The sequence below is a fragment of the Haliotis asinina genome, chromosome 3, assembly GCF_037392515.1.
Source record: "Haliotis asinina isolate JCU_RB_2024 chromosome 3, JCU_Hal_asi_v2, whole genome shotgun sequence".
NCBI classification, from domain to species: domain Eukaryota; kingdom Metazoa; phylum Mollusca; class Gastropoda; order Lepetellida; family Haliotidae; genus Haliotis; species Haliotis asinina.
In genome coordinates this window covers 81,414,608-81,438,562 of record NC_090282.1, presented here as the reverse complement: position 1 = coordinate 81,438,562, position 23,955 = coordinate 81,414,608, and the positions used below count along the sequence as shown (strand labels likewise).

General features: G+C 41.9%; 1 protein-coding gene across 1 annotated transcript; it reads left to right on the top strand.

The window, feature by feature from the left end:
• Positions 1–396: 396 nt before the first annotated feature.
• Positions 397–13,684, top strand: LOC137278564 (alpha-aminoadipic semialdehyde dehydrogenase-like). The gene is made up of 20 exons (XM_067811015.1): positions 397–671; positions 1,207–1,260; positions 2,581–2,646; positions 3,010–3,090; positions 3,453–3,576; positions 4,101–4,233; positions 4,999–5,043; positions 5,181–5,258; positions 5,958–6,015; positions 6,324–6,363; positions 6,821–6,862; positions 7,245–7,339; positions 7,608–7,692; positions 7,955–8,061; positions 9,528–9,644; positions 9,804–9,901; positions 10,338–10,411; positions 10,983–11,058; positions 11,935–11,995; positions 13,055–13,684. The coding sequence occupies exons 1-19, from the start codon at positions 474–476 to the stop codon at positions 11,987–11,989; spliced, it is 1,626 nt and encodes a 541-aa protein (XP_067667116.1). The 5' UTR covers positions 397–473; the 3' UTR covers positions 11,990–11,995; positions 13,055–13,684.
• The last annotated feature ends 10,271 nt before the right edge of the window (positions 13,685–23,955 follow it).

Genomic DNA, 23,955 nt, shown 5'->3' with positions numbered 1-23,955 from the left:
TGTAACGTCATCATTATTGTGACGTAATTAACATGAAGTCAACAAATGGTTACAACACAGAGAATATCTTTCGATATCAGCCATATAAAAACGACACGAAAAGTTTAAAACTATCAAGAAGTTTACATTTTTTATCGATGTGGTGAAGTAATTAACATATATAAAATCCAAAATTATTCCCTCTACAGTTTATTCTATACTGTTAGTGTAAACGATCTAGAAACCAAATCATTCACAGACTATTCAGTGATTGCCATTGTCAGTGACGTCACAATTTATATCTAAATACAAATACTTAATTAGTGTCGATTTATGTTCTGAAAAAGAATCACGCAACTGTATATATCATACGGAGTTACGTTTATCATATTTTCGTTTTTTATGAGCGGAGGCCAGTGAAACTTTTTCACCCCTAACCTTTTCCCCCTGTACTTCATATCGACCGGTCCAACAAAAGTGGCAAGTCTTCACAGATGGCGGGCCTTGTTCGAGTGTTATTACGGTACAAAGGTCCATCTTCTCTTGTCTCGCGATCATCTGTTGCAACACGACATTACGCTGCGATGTCGGGACTGCTCATTGAAGACCCCAAGTATGCTTGGCTTAAGGAACTTGGATTATCTGCGCAAAACAAGGGTGTATATTACGGTGTTTGGGGAGGCGAGGGTGAGGTGAGTGTATGCAGCATTGTCTATTGACTGTGTCAGACTGAACAGGAGAGAATGTATTTAGTAACACGGTCTCGTAAACTGGTGTCACTATTGGGAGAGGTTGTGTATTGTATTTTTTCGTGTTTTCGCAGGTGAGATAACACGTAACATTTTACGACATCGATATAAAGCACTTGAAAAGTTCCATTCTTGTTTTGTACCACCACGTACACATGGCAATGTAGGTGAAGGTCACGGGGGCGTGACCAATCAGATTGCAGACATGTGTTTATAGTACCTTTGTCACTTTATTAACAGTGGCCATCCTGACGTGATGGAACCATTCACTAAACTTATTCCACAAATACTCAGTTTCATATATAGATATTGGAAACCATTAGAGTATATCGTCAATTTGTTAGGGACATTATTCAAATAATCAGCATGTTAATTATTTCTAATTCAACTGTGTGTGATTGAAGTTTCATGAATATTTCTGGTGTTTGCCTGAAGTTGGGTGAACATTTCATGTTTTTTCATTTTACCTGGTTTTCAGGAAACAACATCGTATTGTCCAGCAAATAACCAACCAATAGCAAAGGTTATTCAGGTGAGTCAGTCCTTCTGAGGAATTTAGCAAACACATGATAAAAACCAAAGCCCATATAATAGACAAATGGTCTCTCATGATATGGATGCCATGGCTGTCACAGACTGAACCATTTGTGTTACAGTATGTTTCTTCATTGAACACTTATGACATATCAATATAGTGAATATATTCTAGACACAATATATCTAGAACAGCTGTATAAAATAAGTTATTCCCTAAAACATTCAGGGAAAAACACATTTTTACACTTAAAGTGGAACAGTTTGACCATTGTTAGTTATAATACCCAGATGTGATTACTGAGGTTACCTTACAGCTAAAGGGTTCATAACATGGACCCGGGTTTGATTCCCACTTGAGTATGGCGTGTGAAACCCAGTTTTTAGTGTCCATCAATGTCGTGTTGCTGGGGTATTACTAACAGCGGCTTATGCTGTATTCACTAACTCACTCATTGTCGTATAAAAGTATCAAGCAGACACATGTATATTAAACCTACGTATTGACAGTTTTTATGTTGGTCAGACCCAACTTGTAAATTAACTAAAGACAAATGCTACAGGAATTTGTTATAAAATATACTTCTTAGATGTAAATTTCATTAACAGGCGTATTCTCAGATTTTTTAATTTTGTTTGTAATTTAAATAGATGTTTTAGTGGTAGTGGAAATCATAATGAAAATAGGACAAAATAATTGCGCTACACCTGATGATGTCATAGTCATGTTTGCATAAGCAACTTGCCCTGTTTTTGGTTGGTGTGAACATTTTTTCATGTTTTCATAAACAGCTTGTGATGTTGTTACACAACAGTGTGTAGCTGAGAAGCACTGGGGATGGTTGGGTAGCCTAGCAGTTAAAGGGTTTACTTATCACGATGAAGACCCAGTTTTGAATCCCCAATTCAGTGTGTCCCCTGCCACAGAATAGGTATATTGTTATAAGTGGCATGAAACTAAACTCCCTGGGATTTACTGATGCCTTCCCTGTTTGAAGTCTGTGGAGTACATGCACTTGGATCACTGAACAGGAAGGAATATATCTGGATCCAAACTGCCAGTTCCTACAAGAACTTCCAAGGGACAACCAACAGGAGTTGCTCAGTTGCTCAATAGAGCACTCATGGTGTCATCTTCAGTATATTGTTAATGTTATGTTACATCATACTTGTCTTGCCATATGGTGAACAGACTCAGCCAGGTTTAATGACTCCTAGTTTCAAGCCCTTGAAACTCCTTGAGTCAGGTTTATCCTATGGCTAGAGTGCCTAATCAGTGAGTATTACTGTTGATTGTTTTCTGAATGTTCTATTTAAGGGAAGTGCTGCTGACTATGAAAAGGCAATCACTGCAACCAGAGAAGCATGGAAAGTTTGGGCTGATGTGAGTAAAGAATTCATCTGTACGATGACTTGTTACCAACTTTTCCACTTTATGTCAGGGCACTGAATAAATGTGTGGACCATTGAAATGTTGCAGGGTATGGGGTCTCCATGACATCCTCAGTACCATGTAGGACTGTTGATGGGTCAAGCCAGTTGAGACATCTAACACTACACCTTGAATTTGTTGATCATGCTATTGACATGCATGGTCATGCTTAATGTACCCATGTTTTGCTTTAGTGAGTGGAACCCATTTCTGGTTTCCAGTTATTTCATTTTGTGTAGCTGTCTCCATAGTATCATGTCTGTTTCTGCTGAAAATACTTGCTGACACATTTACAGATAATTATCTTCCCTGCAGGTTCCTGGTCCGAAGAGAGGAGAGATTGTGCGGCAGATTGGAGAGGCTTTCCGTAAAAACATAAATCTGCTGGGCAAGTTGGTGAGATACTTTGTGATAAGAACATTCACTTGACTACAGTACCAGCATAATGGTAGATATGTGTTTTATTGGCTAGACACTACAGGCTTACCTTTAAGGCCTCTATTATTCTCGCATACATGTATAATCTGAATACAGATGTTGTTTCTAATGTGGAAAGAATGTTCATAAATTTATAATTATTTCCTATGCATGAGATGACTGACAGATGTCTGGCTGCAGTGCATGTTTACCTTATTGCATGATTTGTGCTCATGCTATCAACCATCAGTTTTCTGTCCCTGACTATTTTCAGGCTACAGTGGTAGAGCAGGAAAATTGTTGACGGCTGCATAAAATAACATTCCCTCACTGTCTTACAGCTGGCCATGGAGATGGGGAAGATTGTGCCGGAGGGGGTGGGAGAGGTCCAGGAGTACATCGACATTGCTGACTATGCTGTTGGACTCTCCCGAATGTTTGCAGGACATGTTTTCCCATCAGAACGTAATGAAACAGTTTTAGACATTCAAAATACACCTGTACATGTATGTGATAAATGAGATTTGGTTACAAGGTCAGTGTTCTCAAGCAGCTTGTTACATACCATTTCCTAGTGTAAGCATTTTTCTGAACTGTCCTGTGGACTAGCTGGCAGTATGATAGGATCCTGTTGTCTATCACAGTAAAGTTCAAAATAAGATTGTAATAGTGTCTTTCAGTCCAGGAGTTGGTAAGGTGGCCTAATGGATAAAGCTTCCATTCCTCTCGCTGAAAGCCCAGGTTTGATTCCCCACATGGGTATAATGTGTGAAGCCGATTTCAAGTGTCCAATGCCATGATATTGCTGGAATATTGCTAGACGAGGCATAAACCATACTCACTCACTTAAAGTCCAGCATCACATATTTTTTGTTACTCTTTGAAGTTAACTTCATATGTTTTCATAATGCTTTTAACAACAGTTTGAAGTGCTTCCAGTTCAACAGATGAAATGTCCTGATAGCATTAGAGATATGTGTCTTCTCCAGGCCCCGGACATATGCTGATAGAGCAGTGGAACCCACTAGGGGTCATTGGGGTCATCACAGCCTTCAACTTCCCCTGTGCAGTCTATGGCTGGAACTCATGCCTTGCCCTGGTCACAGGAAACACTGTGCTGTGGTCAGTGATCTTCACCTTTCTCTTGTGGAATTCTAAACTTGGGATGTTTATCATAGAAATAACAAACTATCATATCATTAAATTTGCAATTTTGGAGTTGTTTTTTCAAACAACTCATGCAAGAGGTAGTAGTCACAGGAAAACCGTTCATTTTGATAAGAATTTGGACATGGAGACAAACTGGGAAAACAACACTGAGATCTAAGGGAGACAACCCTTATGAGCTAGCTCCCACTGTATATGAGTTCATGTCTAGTCATGTGCATATTGTTTTCCAAAACATGGAACAACTGAGCAAAGTGGCTTGCTGTTTTTCCCTATTGGAGGAGCAGATGAGAAGTGCTGTCTTTCATCAATCAAACTGTTGTGGAATGTTGTAAACCCATTATGCACTGGAGCATTGGTGGCTCAACTACCAGAAGGACATGAATTTTGCTGTGCAGAGTTGCATCCCTTTAGCCTTGCAGGAACGAATGTCTTTGTGTTCATACTCAGTTTTTCCCCGATTATGTTATGTCTCTCAGCACCAAACCTATTCTTGTTGATTTCTCTGCCATTGTGAATGCCCGAGACATGCATTGCTTTAGGTGTCTGTCTCAGTGATGCGTTGGATATAACTGGAACACCGTTCGATGTGGGGTTTGACCTCTGTTGTTCACTCATCCAACAGTATAAACAGTGGGGATATGCCAGCCCTCTATGTTTTTGTTGTCATGTACACAGTGAGAATACATCTGACTATACATGGATTTGTCGTGTCTACAGGAAAGGTGCCCCATCCACACCTCTGACAAGTGTAGCTATGACCAGGTAGGTCGTTGTCTTTGGAACTCCTGATTGTGCTTGTTAAAATATAGCCTCATGGTCATCCTGTAAACATTTATTGGTTAATTCTTGTAGAACTTGGCCATGCATTCAGTGGTTAAATTCTTATTCCATTATTTCAGGATTGTAACAAAGGTATTGGAAGACAACAACATTCCAGGGTCAGTGTGCTCCTTGGTCTGTGGTGGTGCCAATATAGGGTGAGGATGCTTTGTGTGGTGTTGACTTACTTAGCCAGTGGGTAGGTAAGTGGTTTGCTAGTTCAATTCGCAACATCGATGATGATTTTGGGTTCATTGTACTCTCTGCTTCCGTCTTGTTATAGTTACATAGGAGATTGACTTACTTAGATGTTTCCATCTGGCAGGGGCACATTTCTGGAGCAGATCTGAATAAAAATATATTTGGGATTCCCATGGCAACGTGTTTGAGTTTGACTGAAATTGGTGGAAGTGCTCTTTTCAGGGGCAGAACTCTAAACCATTCAATGTTTCTTCACCAAACTTGGCACATAGACAGATTTGGTGGTGCACTGGTGCCTTTCAGTATTTTTTTTTTGAAAAAAATATTTTTTTTGTTTCAGTAAATGTTGTTTTGGCAATAAATGTGACTTGGCTGAAAATTGTGGTAGTATTCTTTTCCAGAGCAGAACTATTCACCGTTTCTTCACCAAACTTTGTATATATAATCATCACTAGCAGACATATTCATAAGGGCATTTTACTATTGTAGTGGATATTGATGACTTGTCTTCATGTTGTGTGAGTGTATGTTTGTGCAGGGGTTGTATATGGATTGTATCTGTATGAAATATTGACAGCATAGACAAAATGGTTTATGCCTCGCCTTATAGTGCGGGAAATGTTTTCAGTAATGCTGTGACTTTTTTTCCCCTTTAGGACGCTGATAGCTAAAGATGAGAGAGTGAACCTGGTGTCTTTCACAGGCAGCACACCTGTAAGTACACTGACTAAAAGTCAACAGATGCTTTTATTACAGCATGGAAAAATCAGTTATGTATTTAAGTAGGAAATACTTTATGTAAGAAACCTAATGTAGAACGGATATCATAGATAAATAATGTTCCAGTGGAGCACTAACATGTATTCCTAGAACTACTTTCCATCTGACACTGTGTTCAGAGCAAAATGATGATCAGGATGAAAGCTGACATGTTTAGTCTTGGATACCTTATTCTTAGTTAACTGATGTCTAGTGATGTCTGTAACTGTCGAGGTGTTCAGCAAGGCACTGTTCTGTTGCAGATTGGGCAGAAGGTGTCCCTAATGGTTCAGGAAAGATTTGGTAATCTCACTTTGTTTTTTCTGACCTGTGAAGTGTTATAGGATCAAAACTTTCTTGTATCGTTCCCAATTTATCATAGTCTAGCTACATCTGTAGAATATCAGGAGCATTGTTAGTCAAGTTGTCTAATGGCACCACAGTAAGTGTTCACTCTCAGAGTAAGCTCCCTTAGGTTTTCTAGGATTCAGTGAATTTGGTTTCTAAGATTCACATTGATCATATCCATGTGATCAGACTATACTGATACTCCTAGGTTGTCTAATCTGCATTGATTTAAGGTTTCCTCCAAGAGGACGCTATTGTGCTATGATATTGCTTGAATACTGAGTTTAGCAAAGTTACGTCATTCCACTTAAAATAGCAAATGAGATACACATGCAATTTTTTGAAAACAACATGGTTTGAATATCTGTTTCATTGTGAAAATATGGTATCATAAGATCTTTGTATGTTTCAGGCAAATTTTTGTTGGAGCTTGGTGGAAACAATGCAATAATAGGTATGTTATGATAAATAGAATGTTAGGCAACAGGACATATGAAGAACTGTGCTGGTAGTGTTTCTTGAAATATGTAAGAGACTGTGACCCAGAGTCAGTCTTTCATGGGTTCAGATATTCAGTATCATAAACTGAAGGAACTGTTCAGTGGTTTAACTCTCAGAATTGGTGATCAGTTCCTTGTTATAAGACACTGATTACATTGCAACATGGCTTATGTCACCTAGCCAGGATGTTAATGTGCTGTGTACTCTTCCAACCAGAGAATTGTCTGTCCTATACCTTGTATACTGTTGATAGTTATGGCTGGACTGACAACAGCTTAAGCATCAATTGTTAGCCAAATATTCAGTTGAGAAGAAATTAACTTTTGTTCTGTCAGTTGATGAGGATGCAGATCTGGAGATGGTTGTGAGGGCAGGAGTATTTGCCTGTGCTGGCACAGCTGGTCAGAGATGTACCACAACACGCAGGCTGGTGAGTTGTCTCCCCTGTACAGCCTCTCTGTCCGAGACACTACAACAGTTTTGCCCCCCAACTGTTTAGCCTCTCTGTGTTTTACTGTGCAGCCTCTTCCCTCAACTGTACAAACTCTCTGTCCCCTATGCTATGGCCTCTGTCTTAGAGATAGGCAGTAGAAGTTGATACCATTACTGTATCGCAGCAGCCCGGGTTCCTCTCTGTCACCCTGTCATCCATCACAGCTGATAACTTACCTGACTGCCATTCATTGTGTGTGTTTCAGATTCTCCACGAGAAGGTGCATGACCAGGTTGTTGAAAAGCTAGTCAAAGCGTATGGACAGCTGAGGATAGGCGACCCTCTAGACGGTGAGTGCCTCTGCACTGTGATTACGTGCTGGTTTGCATGTTGTTTAGATTTTATATTCACTCAGATTTAAAAGTATTTATTTATGGGTCTACCGCTTCATGCCTTGTTGGTACTTCATTAAATAACATAAATCACAGGTTTTGTTGGTGTTAGTACAACAATGAATTCAGACCTGTCATAATATCTCTAGATCTAGAATTGGGTAGAATATGATCTGTTGACATGCAGTGAAGAGCTGGGCACTTTCCCTTGTTGTTTCAGATGGGGTTTTGTATGGGCCTCTACACAGCAAGCAGGGAGTGGCCCAGTACCAGCAGGCAGTGGCTGATGCAGTGGCACAGGGGGGCAAGATAGAGTGTGGTGGCAAGGTGGGTCTTACTTGAGGGTATGGAGGCAAGGTGGGTCTTACATGAGGGTGTGGAGGCTAGGTGGGTCTTACATGAGGGTGTGGAGGCAAGGTGGGTCTCCCATGAAGATGTGGAGGCAAGATGGGTCTTACGTGAGGACTTGGAGGCAAGATAGGTCTTAAATGAGTGTCAGTGGGCAAGATGGGTCTTACATGAGGGTGTGTAGGCAAGGTGGGTCTTACATGGGGTGTGGAGGCAAGGGGGGTCTTACATGAGGGTGTGGAGGCAAGATGGATTTTAAATGAGGGTCTGTAGGCAAGGTGGGTCTTACATGAGTGTGTGGAGGCAATGGGGGTCTTACGTGAGGGTGTGGAGGCCAGGTGGGTCTTAAATGAGGGTCTGTAGGCAAGGTTGGTTTTACATGAGGGTGTGCAGGCAAGGTGGGTCTTACATGAGTGTGTGGAGGCAAGGGGGATCTTACGTGAGGGTGTGGAGGCAAGATGGGTCTTAAATGAGGGTCTGTAGGCAAGGTGGGTCTTACATGAGTGTGTGTAGGCAAGTTGGGTCTTACATGAGGGTGTGGAGGCAAGATGGGTCTTCCATGAGTGTGTGGAGGCAAGATGGGTTTTACATGAGGTTGTGGAAGTAAAATGGGTCTTACATGAAGGTGTGGAGGCAAGGTTGGTCTTACATGAGGGTGTGGAGGTAAGATGGGTCTTAAGTGAGGGTCTGTAAGCAAGGTGGGTCTTACAAGACGTTGTTGAGGCAAGATGGGTCTTACATGAGTGTGTGGAGGCAAGATGGATCTTACAAGAGGGTGGGTATGCAAGGTTGGTCTTACATGAGGGTGTGGAGGCAAGATGGGTCTTCCATGAGGTTGTGGCGGCAAGTGGGTCTTACATGAGGTTGTGGCGGCAAGGTGGGTCTTTCGTGAGGCTGTGGAGGCAAGGTGGGTCTTTTGTGAGGGTGTGGAGGCAAGGTGGGTCTTACGTGAGGTTGTGGCGGCAAGGTGGGTCTTACGTGAGGGTGGAGGCAAGGTGGGTCTTACATGAGGGTGTGTAGGCAAGATGGGTGTTACATGAATGTGTGGAGGCAAGGGGGGTCTTACATGAGGGTGTGTAGGCAAGGTGGGTCTTACATGAGGGTGAGGAGGCAATGTAGGTCTTACATGAGGGTTTGGTGGCAAGGTGGGTCTTACATGAGGCTGTGGCAGCAAGGAAGGTCTTACATGAGGGCATGGAGGCAAGGTAGGTCTTACATGATGGTGTGGAGGCAAGGTGTGTCTTAAAATAGTTTCTGAAAATAGTTTTAGCCACCATCAAATGTGGACGTTCTACATTAATGTAAAGACAGACAGTGGAGTGTAGACAGCTAGTTGATGGATGATGGGTAGAAATTGAAAGTATTAATATAAAACGTCTGTGTAATAAATTTATGTTTTGATAAAGTGAATGTGGAATTGCTAATACTAGTCTGTTGCTCGGCAGGTGATTGATCGTCCCGGCAACTTTGTGGAACCAACTATCATCAGTGGACTTTCCCATGATGCAGCAGTCGTTCAACGTGAAACATTTGCCCCCATTGTGTATGCTCTTAAATGTAAGGTGTGTATGATATCATTTAAAATATGGGATTGCCTTTCCCAGTATGGCCTGAAGGGGTAGACTGTGCTGTGATATATGATTGGGGGAACAGTGGATACAGTAATTCCTGTAATTCACTTACAGCTGTCCTGTGTGTTACCTATCAGACTGACTTTTCAGAGTTTTGAGGAGGCTGTTGAATGGAACAATGAAGTGAAACAGGGACTCACCAGCAGCTTGTTCACAAAGAACCCCAACAAGATCTTCAGGTGGATTGGGTAAGTTCATTTCAAGAACCATCTTCATATGGGTTAAGCTTGTCGTCACAAAGAAGAGATATGATTTGGATATGTTGTCAACAGCAAGATCTTTGTATGAACTTAGTATGTTGTGTAAAACAACATGTGAGGTGTGTTTTCAGTAGCCAGATATGTTCTTAACATAGGGACTCCTCTGCCTGTCTGAATATGAAGATTTACCTGCCATGGATAGTTATGTGCAAGAATTACTTGTTGAGTTAGATTTTCTTGTATTGTTTGTTCCAAAAGATCATGGATATCTTAGGGCTCAAAGATCATGGATCTCGTAGGGAAATGAACTGGATTGCAATGATCAATATGCTTGGGAACCCAAACTACTGTTTGTCTATCTGTTTGCTGATGTTGCTGAGATTGTTGCTGAGATAATCTCATAAGAAACTGTTCTTTCTTGTAGACCCAAAGGATCTGATTGTGGCGTGGTCAATGTTAACATTCCTACCAGTGGTGCAGAAATTGGTGGAGCTTTTGGTAAGAGTGCATCCACCTGCCACCTGCAGTTAGAACACTGTACAGTGTACTGAGCCCACGTTGTACGATGGGCAAACAGGGTGATCTGACTGGGTATTGGGCATTGTGCCATGAAGGATCCAAGTGGATATCGAGACCAAGGATCTCATTCCCATTGTGAGATGATTAGACAGGGATCCAAGTAGGCATCAATACCAAAGATCTCATTCCCATTGTAAGATCATCAGACAGTGATCCAAGTGGGGCTTGAGGTCAAGGATCTCCTTCCCATTGTGAGATCATCAGACAGTGATCCAAGTGGGTGTCAAGGCCAAGGATCTCATTCTCATTATCCTGTTATAAGATGGTCTCAGAATCCACTGGTTATGTTTGGTTGTCATTTTTTAAGTTGATGAAGAATAAGAGGTGTGATACTTTTTGGTCTCTTACTTGCCAACAGCATAAGAATCTATACCAAACTTAACACCATAATGTAATAAAGAATTTGATAGCCATTAAGTATCTTACCTTTCTTAGCTATTGTTCTCTTTGAAGTTTCCGATTTGTGTCATCTTGAAGTATTTTGTTTCAGGTGGAGAGAAGCACACTGGGGGTGGCCGTGAGTCTGGCAGTGACGCCTGGAAGCAGTACATGCGGAGATCAACATGGTAAGGACATGGCACAAACATTGCTCCTAGTCCAGTGACTGATGTGACCGACCGGGAGCTTAACTCCAGTCCCAGGATGTTGGGGATGGGTTCATCAGGTTCGGGAAGGTTCAGGAACACATCACCACATGTGCCAAGGGAATGTCATGCTTGTAAATACATGGGTAGTAAATGTATGCATATCATTGTGATAACATTTCATGATTTTCATGAAAAGCTAGGCAGGCAATTGTCAAAACAGGCCAAGATGAAGCAGAAAAATTCAAAACTCCTTAGGTAGTACAGGGAGACCCTGGCTTTCTAATGGACCATGTAACCAATTCACTTTAATCTGAATCCTCTCTCTCCTACAGATCCTCTAGGTCATTGATTCCTCAGATGTGTTGTAGATTGTTGTTGGATATTGAATGTTACTGAGATTTTCAGGAAAGGTACATTGATGCTATTGCAGTAGAGGCTCATTGATTGCAAACATACTAGCCCTCGATCCCAACCAAATATTGGTGCCATTTTTTTTTTTTTTGAGGGGTGTGGGGAGGGTAGGGGAAGCAAAGTTTCACCTTTATGTTTCCATGTAATAGCAATGTAGATTTCGCAGCTTCTAGGTTTTACAACACTTTAAAACGCAACCTCTGAAGTTCACAGCTGATTTCATGATACGTAACCAGTTGCAGGATAGTTGTATGTCTGTGTGCTATATTTTTGCATTATACCATGTTCTCTTGAAAAAGACCCAGTCATGTTTTACGCTTGTTAGTCTGATAGAACATGATGAAAAAGCCTTTCTTTCTGAAGCCACCAAATCCAAAGTCAACACACTGCTTGGTAAGTTATACCTCACTCACTAAATACCATTGTTTACTTTGTGTGTTACAGTACCATCAACTATAGTACCGAGTTGCCTTTAGCTCAGGGAATCAAGTTTGAGTAAACACAGGTAGGTCCTGGGTAATTGTTAGACCTTTCAGATACTGATGCAGAAATTAGATCATGGTCCAAACTGAGACCACTCCTAAATATTGCCCATGTGACCTTTGTTATTGTCTACAAGAGGTGGCTATGCTTGTTGTAAAGGTTCAGCTAACAGAATCGAGTGGTCAGACTCACTGACTTTTGACAGGTCACTGGTTCCCAATTGCATCCAGGCTTGATTATTCACAAACCACACCAGTATGGCTGTAACATTACAGTGTGCAGCGAAAAACTAAACTCACTCACTAGTTATCATCTAGTGTCACTATAACATTTACAGTTGAACACCATTGTGACATCATCATTGCCATGATGTCATAAACACTTGTCATCACTAATCTTTCTGCCACTGAAGCTAGAAATTGGCTTTTTACGCTCAAGACATTTGTCACTCAACATTTGTCAATTTGGGATAATAATTTTGAATCATTAAAAAACTTATGTTAGACTCTCGTTAGTGACAGCTTGTTTAGTTGTTATTTTATTAGCTATCTTGGATTAGATTTCTTTGCCATGACACAGACTTGTGTTCTGAATGTCAGTCATTTTGGAGTTTGACAACACACAAATGACCAATGACATGCTAATTGACACAGGATACATTAAACGTACATCCTGGCATACATGGCTTTGTTCACTGTCAGCCCCTACAGATTGTTTAATGTAGTAAACGATACGTAGTGGGCATTTGCGGTCCAGTCATCTGAAGCACCACAATTTCTGATGCAGAGTTACATGTACAAAACTAGCAGACTTCTCATGTCCACAGGCAAGTGTATAGGAGGTCCTAGCCATCATTCTCCATACACCTGAGACTTCTTGTGACAGACAGACAGAAAGATGCACGCACCTACACAAACATGCATGCACCCACACATCCACCCACACATAAATCCTCCCTCCCATCCATGCATTTACCCACCCACCCATGCACACACACACACATGCACATACACACTGATGAACCCACGTGATGTTTATCCCCATTTGTCCTCTTCTATGGTATCTGTTTTCTGTCTTCCAGCTTCCCAGAGATTAACTCGGGCAGGCAGGCATTCCCAGCTGGGTGAATCTATCATTGGAGATGCTGAGAGAGTATACACTACAACTTGTGCCAAGCCAGCACATACTCTCACGGATCTTATACACCTGTAATTTGACATGATACGCAGACTGGTTCAGTATTAATTGTACATGTTGACACAGTTTCATTCAGAGATCTTGCTGCATTTACTAATAGTGCTAGGCTAAGGGAATCAGAATTTCTAGCTATTGCTGATGGAAACTGGACAGGACATTTTCATTTTTAATATTTGCATATGGTTGAATTAACAATTACCTTTGTAATAGGGTCTGTTGTTTGGCCAAATTGTACTATGTGAAATACGACAGTTGATACACAGACAGTATTAATGGTGCATGCATTCCTCTTTTGAGGATGTGGTTTGGATATTCATTCATTCGCCCTGTACAATGTTATGCAAACATGATAACCTTTTAAGATACAAGTCTATGGTAACATTGTCCCAGATTCAGAGTCTCAGTAGTGCCATTATATAACTTTTGTATTTTTGACTGAGTGCTAGTCTTTTGATAAAACTGTTGTTGGGTATTTACTACATATATTTTGGTCAGTAAATGTGGGATTTACTTACTGTTTGTTCTGTGTTTTCTCTTGACAAAGTGGATGAGAGTGCCTCATCATAATAAAATAGTCTTTGTTTGTTGCAGCCATGAAATAGTGAAGTTATTCTCCATTAATTACCACAAGTGAGGGGTTGTGAGGTCAGTGAGTTCAGTGTCTATATTCCGTGGTAGAAGAATTGGACCCTCTGTAGCAGCAATAATTACACATAAAACTTAACAGATATAAAGGTATCAACATCTCATGATCGCATTCCTTCATATACACACATATTTGAATAAGACATTTCTTCATGAACACCTCAGTAAACTACGTACCTGGCTAATATAATCTTGCACATGTAATAAGCAATATGACCTCTATACTATTATTATTTCTACAAGTGACATTTCATGGGGCACATCCTGAAACAGACAATACAGAGACAACAGGGAAACCTACCCTTTGGGTGATAAGGGAGTTCATTCAAGCACCCAGTAGCCGAGCAGCCGACATGTGAAACAATCCCTCAAAATAATCCTCATGTATAGTATGACCAGAAATTATTGCGAATTTTAGGAACATGTTTAACTGCATTCCTGGTATAAACAACCTTGACCAGCTATCAAGTGCTTGGTTTCATTCAAGAGTGACAACTCTGTTAGTGCTTTTTCATTAGTTTGTGAAGAGTTCTCCTCCTTTGTTTACATTTTCAGCGATCAGTATGGATGATTTAGAGAAGAAGAAGTTGATTTATGAGTATTATAAGGACATCAGATCAGCTAAAGTGATTTCAAGTAGAACAGGGATCCCTGTGTCCACTGTCTATCGTGTTTTGATGAATATTGCAAGTAAGCCCAGAAAATTGACTGTCGGTGACAGGATGCAGCTTGGTTCTAAAACAAATGAAGGAGTTTAGAAAGCTTGTAACTGGTACAATGTGATCTTCTCAGATGAAGGTTCTGTGTAGCTGCTTCCTAAAACAATGCAATTCTGGACCAAAGAAACTGAAAAATACAGTGGCATATCTGTGAAAGCGGCAACGCCCCTCTTTGCGTATTGGAAGGGGATATGAACAGTTAGAGGTGTACAGATATTCACGAGGGACACTTACTTCCATCTGCTCACGTGTTCTATTTAATTATTGTGTGTTTTCCAGCAGGACAACGACCCGATACATCATTCAAAGCATTAACAAGCCTCTTTTTGAACCGAAAATATGACATTATTAGATTGGTCAACCTATAGCCCTGACTTAAATCCAACAGACAGTGTTCAGGGACTTATGAAGAAAAGTGTCAATTACAAAAATTACTTTGCGCAGCAGTATGCCCCGCCCCATTGAAGCATGCATTGCTGCCTACGGTGCTTTGACAAAATACTGTTCATCTGAATCTGCAGCTATGTTCTGCTAATATTCAGATTACACACGTGAACAATGAGTGAATTTTTTAATTAAAAAATTGCATCTCTAAATTCTTAATAATTTCTCTGGTTATACTTTATAAACAATGTTCTGCAACTCGTTAGTAGAAACATAGCGGTGAGAAGGATATTAAACCAATCAACTGAGAAGATGAGCTTGGGTTATTGTTAAACAACTAAAGACAATGACATAAAACAGATGGATCCAGAACCCTTGCATTCAAAATGAACCAGCCCCGTGACACAGAACTGAACAGTTAACGCCAAGACAAGATGCAGCTGGACTGACAACTAATTGTAGCGTATATAATCTGTAAAGAAGTCGGCTGTCGGACCACATAAGCCCTGAATTATAATTAAAATTATACAATGTACAATACCTGGATTCATCCCTGTTACATGTTGAAGACGTCATAGGTGTACATTTTGTGTTTTCGTAAATACGTCCATCCTATCGTTATAGTAGGTACATTCATTTGTTGACAGAAATCACATAAAACATAGTGACAAATGCTGCATTACACTTTCAAAGTAAAGTGCTCATTCTCATACTTTTTCTAGTACGTCTTCTAGGATGGCTCTCATGGCTCCAATGACGTATTAGCAGAAGGTTGTAGTCATAGAAAGAGCTATGTTGAAAAATAATTATGAAAACAATTTCCTTTCTCTTGACAAAGTGGATGAGAGTGCCTCATCATAATAAAATAGTCTTTGTTTGTTGCAGCCATGAAATAGTGAAGTTATTCTCCATTAATTACCACAAGTGAGGGGTTGTGAGGTCAGTGAGTTCAGTGTCTATATTCCGTGGTAGAAGAATTGGACCCTCTGTAGCAGCAATAATTACACATATAACTTAACAGATATAAAGGTATCAACATCTCATGATCGCATTCCTTCATATACACACATATTTGAATAAGACATTTCTTCATAAACACCTCAGTAAACTATGTACCTGGCTAATATAATCTTGCACATGTAATAAGCAATATGACCTCTATACTATTATTATTTCTACAAGTGACATTTCATGGGGCACATCCTGAAACAGACAATACAGAGACAACAGGGAAACCTACCCTTTGGGTGATAAGGGAGTTCATTCAAGCACCCAGTAGCCGAGCAGCCGACATGTGAAACAATCCCTCAAAATAATCCTCATGTATAGTATGACCAGAAATTATTGCGAATTTTAGGAACATGTTTAACTGCATTCCTGGTATAAACAACCTTGACCAGCTATCAAGTGCTTGGTTTCATTCAAGAGTGACAACTCTGTTAGTGCTTTTTCATTAGTTTGTGAAGAGTTCTCCTCCTTTGTTTACATTTTCAGCGATCAGTATGGATGTTTTAGAGAAGAAGTTGATTTATGAGTATTATAAGGACATCAGATCAGCTAAAGTGATTTCAAGTAGAACAGGGATCCCTGTGTCCACTGTCTATCGTGTTTTGATGAATATTGCAAATGGATATGACACTGAGCATCAGGGAGGCGCAATTAAGCCCAGAAAATTGACTGTCGGTGACAGGATGCAGCTTGGTTCTAAAACAAATGAAGGAGTTTAGAAAGCTTGTAACTGGTACAATGTGATCTTCTCAGATGAAGGTTCTGTGTAGCTGCTTCTTAAAACAATGCAATTCTGGACCAAAGAAACTGAAAAATACAGTGGCATATCTGTGAAAGCGGCAACGCCCCTCTTTGCGTATTGGAAGGGGATATGAACAGTTAGAGGTGTACAGATATTCACGAGGGACACTTACTTCCATCTGCTCACGTGTTCTATTTAATTATTGTGTGTTTTCCAGCAGGACAACGACCCGATACATCATTCAAAGCATTAACAAGCCTCTTTTTGAACCGAAAATATGACATTATTAGATTGGTCAACCTATAGCCCTGACTTAAATCCAACAGACAGTGTTCAGGGACTTATGAAGAAAAGTGTCAATTACAAAAATTACTTTGCGCAGCAGTATGCCCCGCCCCATTGAAGCATGCATTGCTGCCTACGGTGCTTTGACAAAATACTGTTCATCTGAATCTGCAGCTATGTTCTGCTAATATTCAGATTACACACGTGAACAATGAGTGAATTTTTTAATTAAAAAATTGCATCTCTAAATTCTTAATAATTTCTCTGGTTATACTTTATAAACAATGTTCTGCAACTCGTTAGTAGAAACATAGCGGTGAGAAGGATATTAAACCAATCAACTGAGAAGATGAGCTTGGGTTATTGTTAAACAACTAAAGACAATGACATAAAACAGATGGATCCAGAACCCTTGCATTCAAAATGAACCAGCCCCGTGACACAGAACTGAACAGTTAACGCCAAGACAAGATGCAGCTGGACTGACAACTAATTGTAGCGTATATAATCTGTAAAGAAGTCGGCTGTCGGACCACATAAGCCCTGAATTATAATTAAAATTATACAATGTACAATACCTGGATTCATCCCTGTTACATGTTGAAGACGTCATAGATGTACATTTTGTGTTTTCGGAAATACGTCCATCCTATCGTTATAGTAGGTACATTCATTTGTTGACAGAAATCACATAAAACATAGTGACAAATGCTGCATTACACTTTCATAGTAAAGTGCTCATTCTCATACTTTTTCTAGTACGTCTTCTAGGATGGCTCTCATGGCTCCAATGACGTATTAGCAGAAGGTTGTAGTCATCGAAAGAGCTATGTTGAAAAATAATTATGAAAACAATTTCCTATAATATTGAATAACCAGCCTAAACACATCCAATAGGGCATTAAAGGTAAAATGTTGATAAAAAGTATATGGATCCGTGGAGACAGACTGGTGTTTGCGAAGTGAGAAAGTGAAGTGAAAATTAAAGTGAAATTCATCGGTACGTTTTCGCCACAGATACAAAATAGTTCAAGCAGTCCACCTCCATTATATAACTTCAACAGTAAATAGATGGGCCAACTGTCGGATAAGGATTTAGTGGATTACGGGAGTAGTATATACAATGGGGGTTTTAAAACACTTTCAAGAAAAGTCTCTACAAAGCCTTATTTACTAAATAAGGCTTTGGTTGGGCCCTTAGCTCTTGCTACTATTACCCCTACTACTTAACGTGTGTTGGAGGTAACACTGTGCCGTACGGTACGATCAATAATTCTTCTCTTACAAATCCCCTACCCGGCCCATCCCTCAAGTAGTATAAGTTAGGTTCGTCGGCTTTCATATCCACTTTATCTATGTTGTAAGTTTTGACTGACCATATAGGATCGGTGGCCCGCTTACGGCTATCACCCTCGTGTTCCCCCGGCTGGTATAGATACCTCACTAGGGCCCTATCTGGTATCTGTTTCTCCTTCCCACGCAATGGAGCGGCCGACTCTGCAACTATTGATTTTAGTTTGATAGCGTCTGCCGGTTTCTTACCGGTGAGACGGGTGACTTCATGGTTGATTGCCGACACCACCTTGGGTAACCTCGTGACCCATTCAGTCGATCGTTTTCCAGGGGTGACCATCTCCCTAGCATACTGATGGCCGAACAAGCGCTCAGCCAAAGTCCTATTAAATCTCTCAACTATGGCTTGGCTGCGATGGGCTCCGGCCGTGCCACGCCTGACCTTTGTATCGTGTTTGGCTAGCAGTTGTGACACGGCACCCATGAACTCCCGTCCGGGGTCAACTTGCAGCTCTGTTGGCCACGTCAGCGGACTGCGTTTGTATATGCGTTCGAATCCTCTGGCTACCTGGGCCGAATCTTTCGTGGTCAAGGGTTCGGCTTCCTTGTAACGACTGGCTACGTCCACTACGGTTAAGGCATACTTGTACCTCTTGTCGTGGGGTAGGAACAGTAGGTCTGCCTGGTGAACGCTATTAGGTATGTTAATACCGAACCTCCTTCTAGGCACGTAGCGTGGTGCCGGCAAATAGATCTGCCACAGGGCTTGTTTTTCAAGCCACGCTTTGGCTTCCTCCGGGGGTACTCGCGAGATTTTAGCTAGCTTATCTACTGCGCTAGCTCCTTTCCAGTACCCACGCGGGCTGTAGTAAATAGCTTCAAATTTTTTCATGTCCATACGCGTATGTGTTTATCCCATCAATAGCTATCCAACGTTTCGTGTCCATAGGAGACAGGGACGTCTTGTTTATAGTCAGTCCGTATATCTTATGTCCATCACTTCTAAGTGTGTTCATTTTATGCCTAAAGGTACGGGTCTTGAACAGGGCTTCCTTGAATCTGGCGTGTTTGATGTGTTGTTTCACCACATACTTCTTAACCCCCTTAGCCTTCCGGATCTCACTATTGTCGGCTTTCAGTATGGAGTACATCTTAGGTCTCAAACCTATGTACTCGGCTATGGGCGTGCCAGCACACTCGTCCTTCATCTTACCTAGGACCTTTTTATTTACCGTACTGTGTATGGCATGGGTCTTAGGGTAGTCGCTGGTGTCGTATAAATCGAGGTGTTTTTTCATGTCCTCGTACACGTCCTCGGTTCGAATCTCCATCAGCAGGGAATCCGTGTCAGTGTACAACACTTCACACCTGTCACCGTACTGTTTCTTGAGTTCGTTGTAGTAAAAGTCGTACATCAGGTGTTTGGATAAATCGAGGATGCTCATCCCCACGTAAACAGGCCGGTTGAATTTTATGTGGCTTTTCTTCATGTGTAGGGCAACCAGGTTGTCTGTGAATATCTTACTACGGTTGAATGCCGGACTGGCTATCAATCTCCTGAGCTTGTCTTCCTCACTCGACCGAACCAGCTTCACGGTCACGCGTTTCCTCAGGTTCTCCATAGTCTTACCAAACACCGAGTTGTTCATGAGCTTGTAGAGATTTTTCTCAAAATCACTGGTGGCTTTTTTTCGTAGGTCTGTGTTCATTCTGATGTAGGGCTCCATCCATGGGCTCTGGTCGAACATGAGCACCCTGTGTATTTTGGTCAGCCTCATACCCAACGACAGGTACAGCTGTAGGTTGCGATAGTGAACGATGTACTTGGTCTTATTCATTAAGTTAGGCACGAGTTTTTCAACGTCTGTCACACGCCCACCTAACAAGTTATGTTGGTACTCAGACATCCAGTCTGGGTTAACCCTCATACGTTCGGGGGCCAGGGGGTAGCTGTTGTGCGATGTGTGTAATTCCTTGGTATACTCTAAGTCAACCTCGAGGATATAACCTTTGTTCGAATCTGGTGCAACCCCCATAACATCAACGTGGGGTACCCATTCGAATCCCCCTGTAGGTAGATACTGGCTCATGGCCCAGCCGTACAGGTTGTTTGCGTCGAGGTAGAGAATGTGATTGGTTGGCTTGTTAGGATCGTAACCTTTCACGTATTGATTATTTGCTTTCGCGTATCGTTTGGATGCCATGGAAATCCCACCTCGCAAGCCTTTCTCAATGAATAGGTGCATGTCGTAATCTGTGAGCAATTCCAAATTAACTCCGGTCTTTTTAAGCAAGGCGTCCCACGACAGACCTGGGCTGGTGTAATACCATGCGGGGTCGAGTTTATACTGCTTGAAACACGTCCGCCTAAACGTCTCAAACACGTCGGCTAACAGCAGTACATCTGTCCTCAAGTACAGGTCGTGATAATCACCCAGGTTCTTACAACCCAGTTTATTCCATACGTTAGTCGCGTGCGAGTAATCATCTCGTGAGACGGACGCCTCATTCAGCTTGCTATAAAAGCAGTCAATAGGGGGTAGTCTGGTCTCGGTGAACTTGACCCAACTATCCATGTACTCATAGGGATACACACCCTTCCTCATAAGCAGGGGTCTAGTCTCGGCGTCTGTGTATCGATCGGTGATAGGGAAGGTATTGTTGGCCTTGACCAGACTGTCGAGTGACGACAGGAGGAACTGAAACGAGTCAATGAACCTAAGTCCGTTTAAGCTGAAGGAGATGTATCTCTCCATGTTGTTGGGGATGCACGTTATATTACCATCGATTTTCGCGATGGCCTGCATGATCAAGTGTGAGTCGTACCCTCTCAAGTTGTGAAAGACAACGGGGATGTTTATTGTCTTAGGGTTGATTTTAAGCTTGAGGTTGCACGCGCTGTGAGCGGCGCCTCTATACTTACCAGTTATGTGGCAGTGATCTCTCACCGAATCACCGTTAAGTGGTGAGTCACACATGTGACAGTTAGTGCTACTAGCGTGAGCTAGCCTGTCGACTCGGGTCATACGCATGGGAGCGATTCTATACAATGCATTCCTAATAATTTTTTCTTCCTCCTGCAAACACTTTAGAAACCTTTCAGCCGCGTCAGGCCCCCTATACACTACCGGAGCTTTCGTTTCCCCGTCACAACGGACGACAGTGTATCCAAACCCACAGGCTTTATGCTCGTGTGTTTTGTGGGTGAAGCTACCGGCGGCACCACTGGGGGAATCCCCCACAACTAAGGCTTCGAAGTCGGCGTATATGATATAAAGTACAGACATTTGGTTCTTGTGGTTACCGAATTTTAGGATATTATCACCTTCCTTAGGCATGTCGACTCGTATGGCCGTCTGCCCCACACCTTGACAATCATCCCGGTGGGATTCTAATAAATCAGCTCGTGTGAAGCCATGTAGGCATCGTTCACAGAAGTGGGTCTTTTCTCTGTGTGCCGATTGGTCATACAACAGCCTGCTAAAGTGTTTTATCCATGTGTAGTGATACTTGTCACCTCGCTGGATCATGAATATATTGATAACTTGGCGATCCTTCACTTCGCTGACCCTGTGTACTATTGTTGTGTTACCTTCGTGCCCAAAGACATTTATAGCCAGATTATTCTGTTTTTCTACTTTAGTGATCTGGGATATGGGGGTGGGTTCATCTATACCATCCCAATTGAGTCCATCGTCTTGGGGATAATTAGAAGGCCTGTTCGGATTAGTGTCAGCTGGAAATAAGGCTGACCTGATAGCTAACCTCAGGCAATCGTTTCCTCTATTCTTAACGTTTACTATGGCATGTTTGTTCCTATAGTAGGGGGGCAAGGCTAGGTATGACCCGCCTCTGAATGGCACGTAGTTAGCTATGTCTAGATAGACATTATCGATTTTATCTACAGCCCACCCGGACCCCAAGTGTGTGTAGCGTTCTAGGTATTCTCGTATCTGCTGAAAACTGGTATCGATTGATGCGTCAATGGTCTCTGTATGTGTGACGACCTCTTGTTTACCTCGGAAGTAAGGCTGAACATACTCAGTGGCCCCACCCCCAACCTGCTTATCGAGCGACATTTTCACTGTGATCTGAAACTTGATACTTCCTAGGTTATTTAGTTCCTGGTTGACCTTATCAGCTATCAGAGGCTTGATATCTGTAATGTCTATGTTTCTATCAACGTGCATGCGCCAACCTCTCAAATAGTTGCCTACAGCGCGCTCAGTGCGCACAAACTGTAGGTCAATAGCTCTATTCTGTCGTAATAATTCTACAAGCTGTGGTTTTCTCATACGGGAATACCCGCCTAAACCCAAATCGCGTGCCTCGGCTTTCAGTTGTTTTACAGTGGGAACGGGGGCATGTGATAACAATGCGGTTAACCCGGCTCTCCCCAGGTTTGAATAACCCGTGTATCCAAGCTGTTTTGCTTGAGCTTTTAATTGTTTTACCGTAGGAGGGGCTTCTAAACCTAGTAATCTCAACAATGCTGACTTCCGCATTCTAGAATACCCGATCACACCTCTCTGTTTTGCGACCCGCTTGAGCTCGCGCACAGTAGTCATAGTGTTTACACCTAACATAACCAATGTCTAATTGGGTCACAGTAAAGGGAAAACATTTATTTGGAGTCTATCTTGAGCAGTCGCCTACGTTCTTTTATGTAGTCCTTTTTATTCTCGTAGATGAGTTGATGTCTGACTACGTTCGCTCCGTGAGCTTTACATAGACAGTAGTGCCCTTTAACCCCGATACCACACACAGAACACGTGTAGTTAGGACTTCCCATATGGAAACAACAGAACCCCTGATTCCTGCATTTCCTACCACAGGCCTCGGTCTTCCCCATAAGTATGTATTCGCATCGGTATGGAGCGGGTCTCATGTTTACTTATATAGGTATTTAATTTAATTGCTTCGCAACCAACGCAGTAGCTGCTATACCCAACACTATGAAGCCCAGTTCACGATTCATTTGTCCCTTGGATGGTGTGTAGTACTGAGCGAGTGTGGGTTTATTGAGCGGTTCCAATCGTTTACCAGTTAGTAGGTAGTATTCTTTCATTGCTTCATCGACATCGTTGAATGTTTGAACGGCATGGTTTTCACGCTGGAGTTGTTCGTTAATAAAATCGATCCTCTGGAGGCGTTTTTTAGCGTACTCGGCCTGTGCCTTTTGTAAGTTCTCAGTAGCGAGATCGTGCCGCTTCCTTTCTTCCTGTATTTCAGCCGCGTGATCATCTCGTAGTTTCGAGAAGAGGAAATTACTCCCGGAAAATGCCAGGGCATTCACTAACGCCCCACCGACCATCATAGCTATCGTGGCCATCCTATATTTATTTCATTATATTATCAGGTATTATCCCTTGTTTTACTAGGATGTCTTTTGTGGCCATCGCCATACCGAGGTTCATTATGAGCATACCCATATCCTGCAGGTTGAAATCTAGCTTGATAGTTGGTTGTTTAAGCACCATTTTAGTCAACCGAGCGTACCCTACTGCTAGACTGGCGACCACTGTGGCGTGGTATGCGTCGTTGACGAACGTTTTCTCCTCAGACATTATGTATATATAAAAATATTTTAAATTATAACATGATATGCGGGTCGACAGTGGGGGTTCCCCCCACACCCCCAACAGTGGGGGTTACCACCTCAGGTACCACCTCACGTGTATATAACCACGAGATAGCCAAGGCAGCAGT

Coding starts and splice junctions, on each gene's coding strand:
- LOC137278564 (XM_067811015.1), top strand. CDS start 474: ATGGCGGGCCTTGTTCGAGTGTTATTACGGTACAAAGGTCCATCTTCT. Junction 4,234..4,998: donor ACAGGAAACACTGTGCTGTG/GTCAGTGATCTT, acceptor TCGTGTCTACAG/GAAAGGTGCCCCATCCACAC. Junction 7,340..7,607: donor GTACCACAACACGCAGGCTG/GTGAGTTGTCTC, acceptor TGTGTGTTTCAG/ATTCTCCACGAGAAGGTGCA.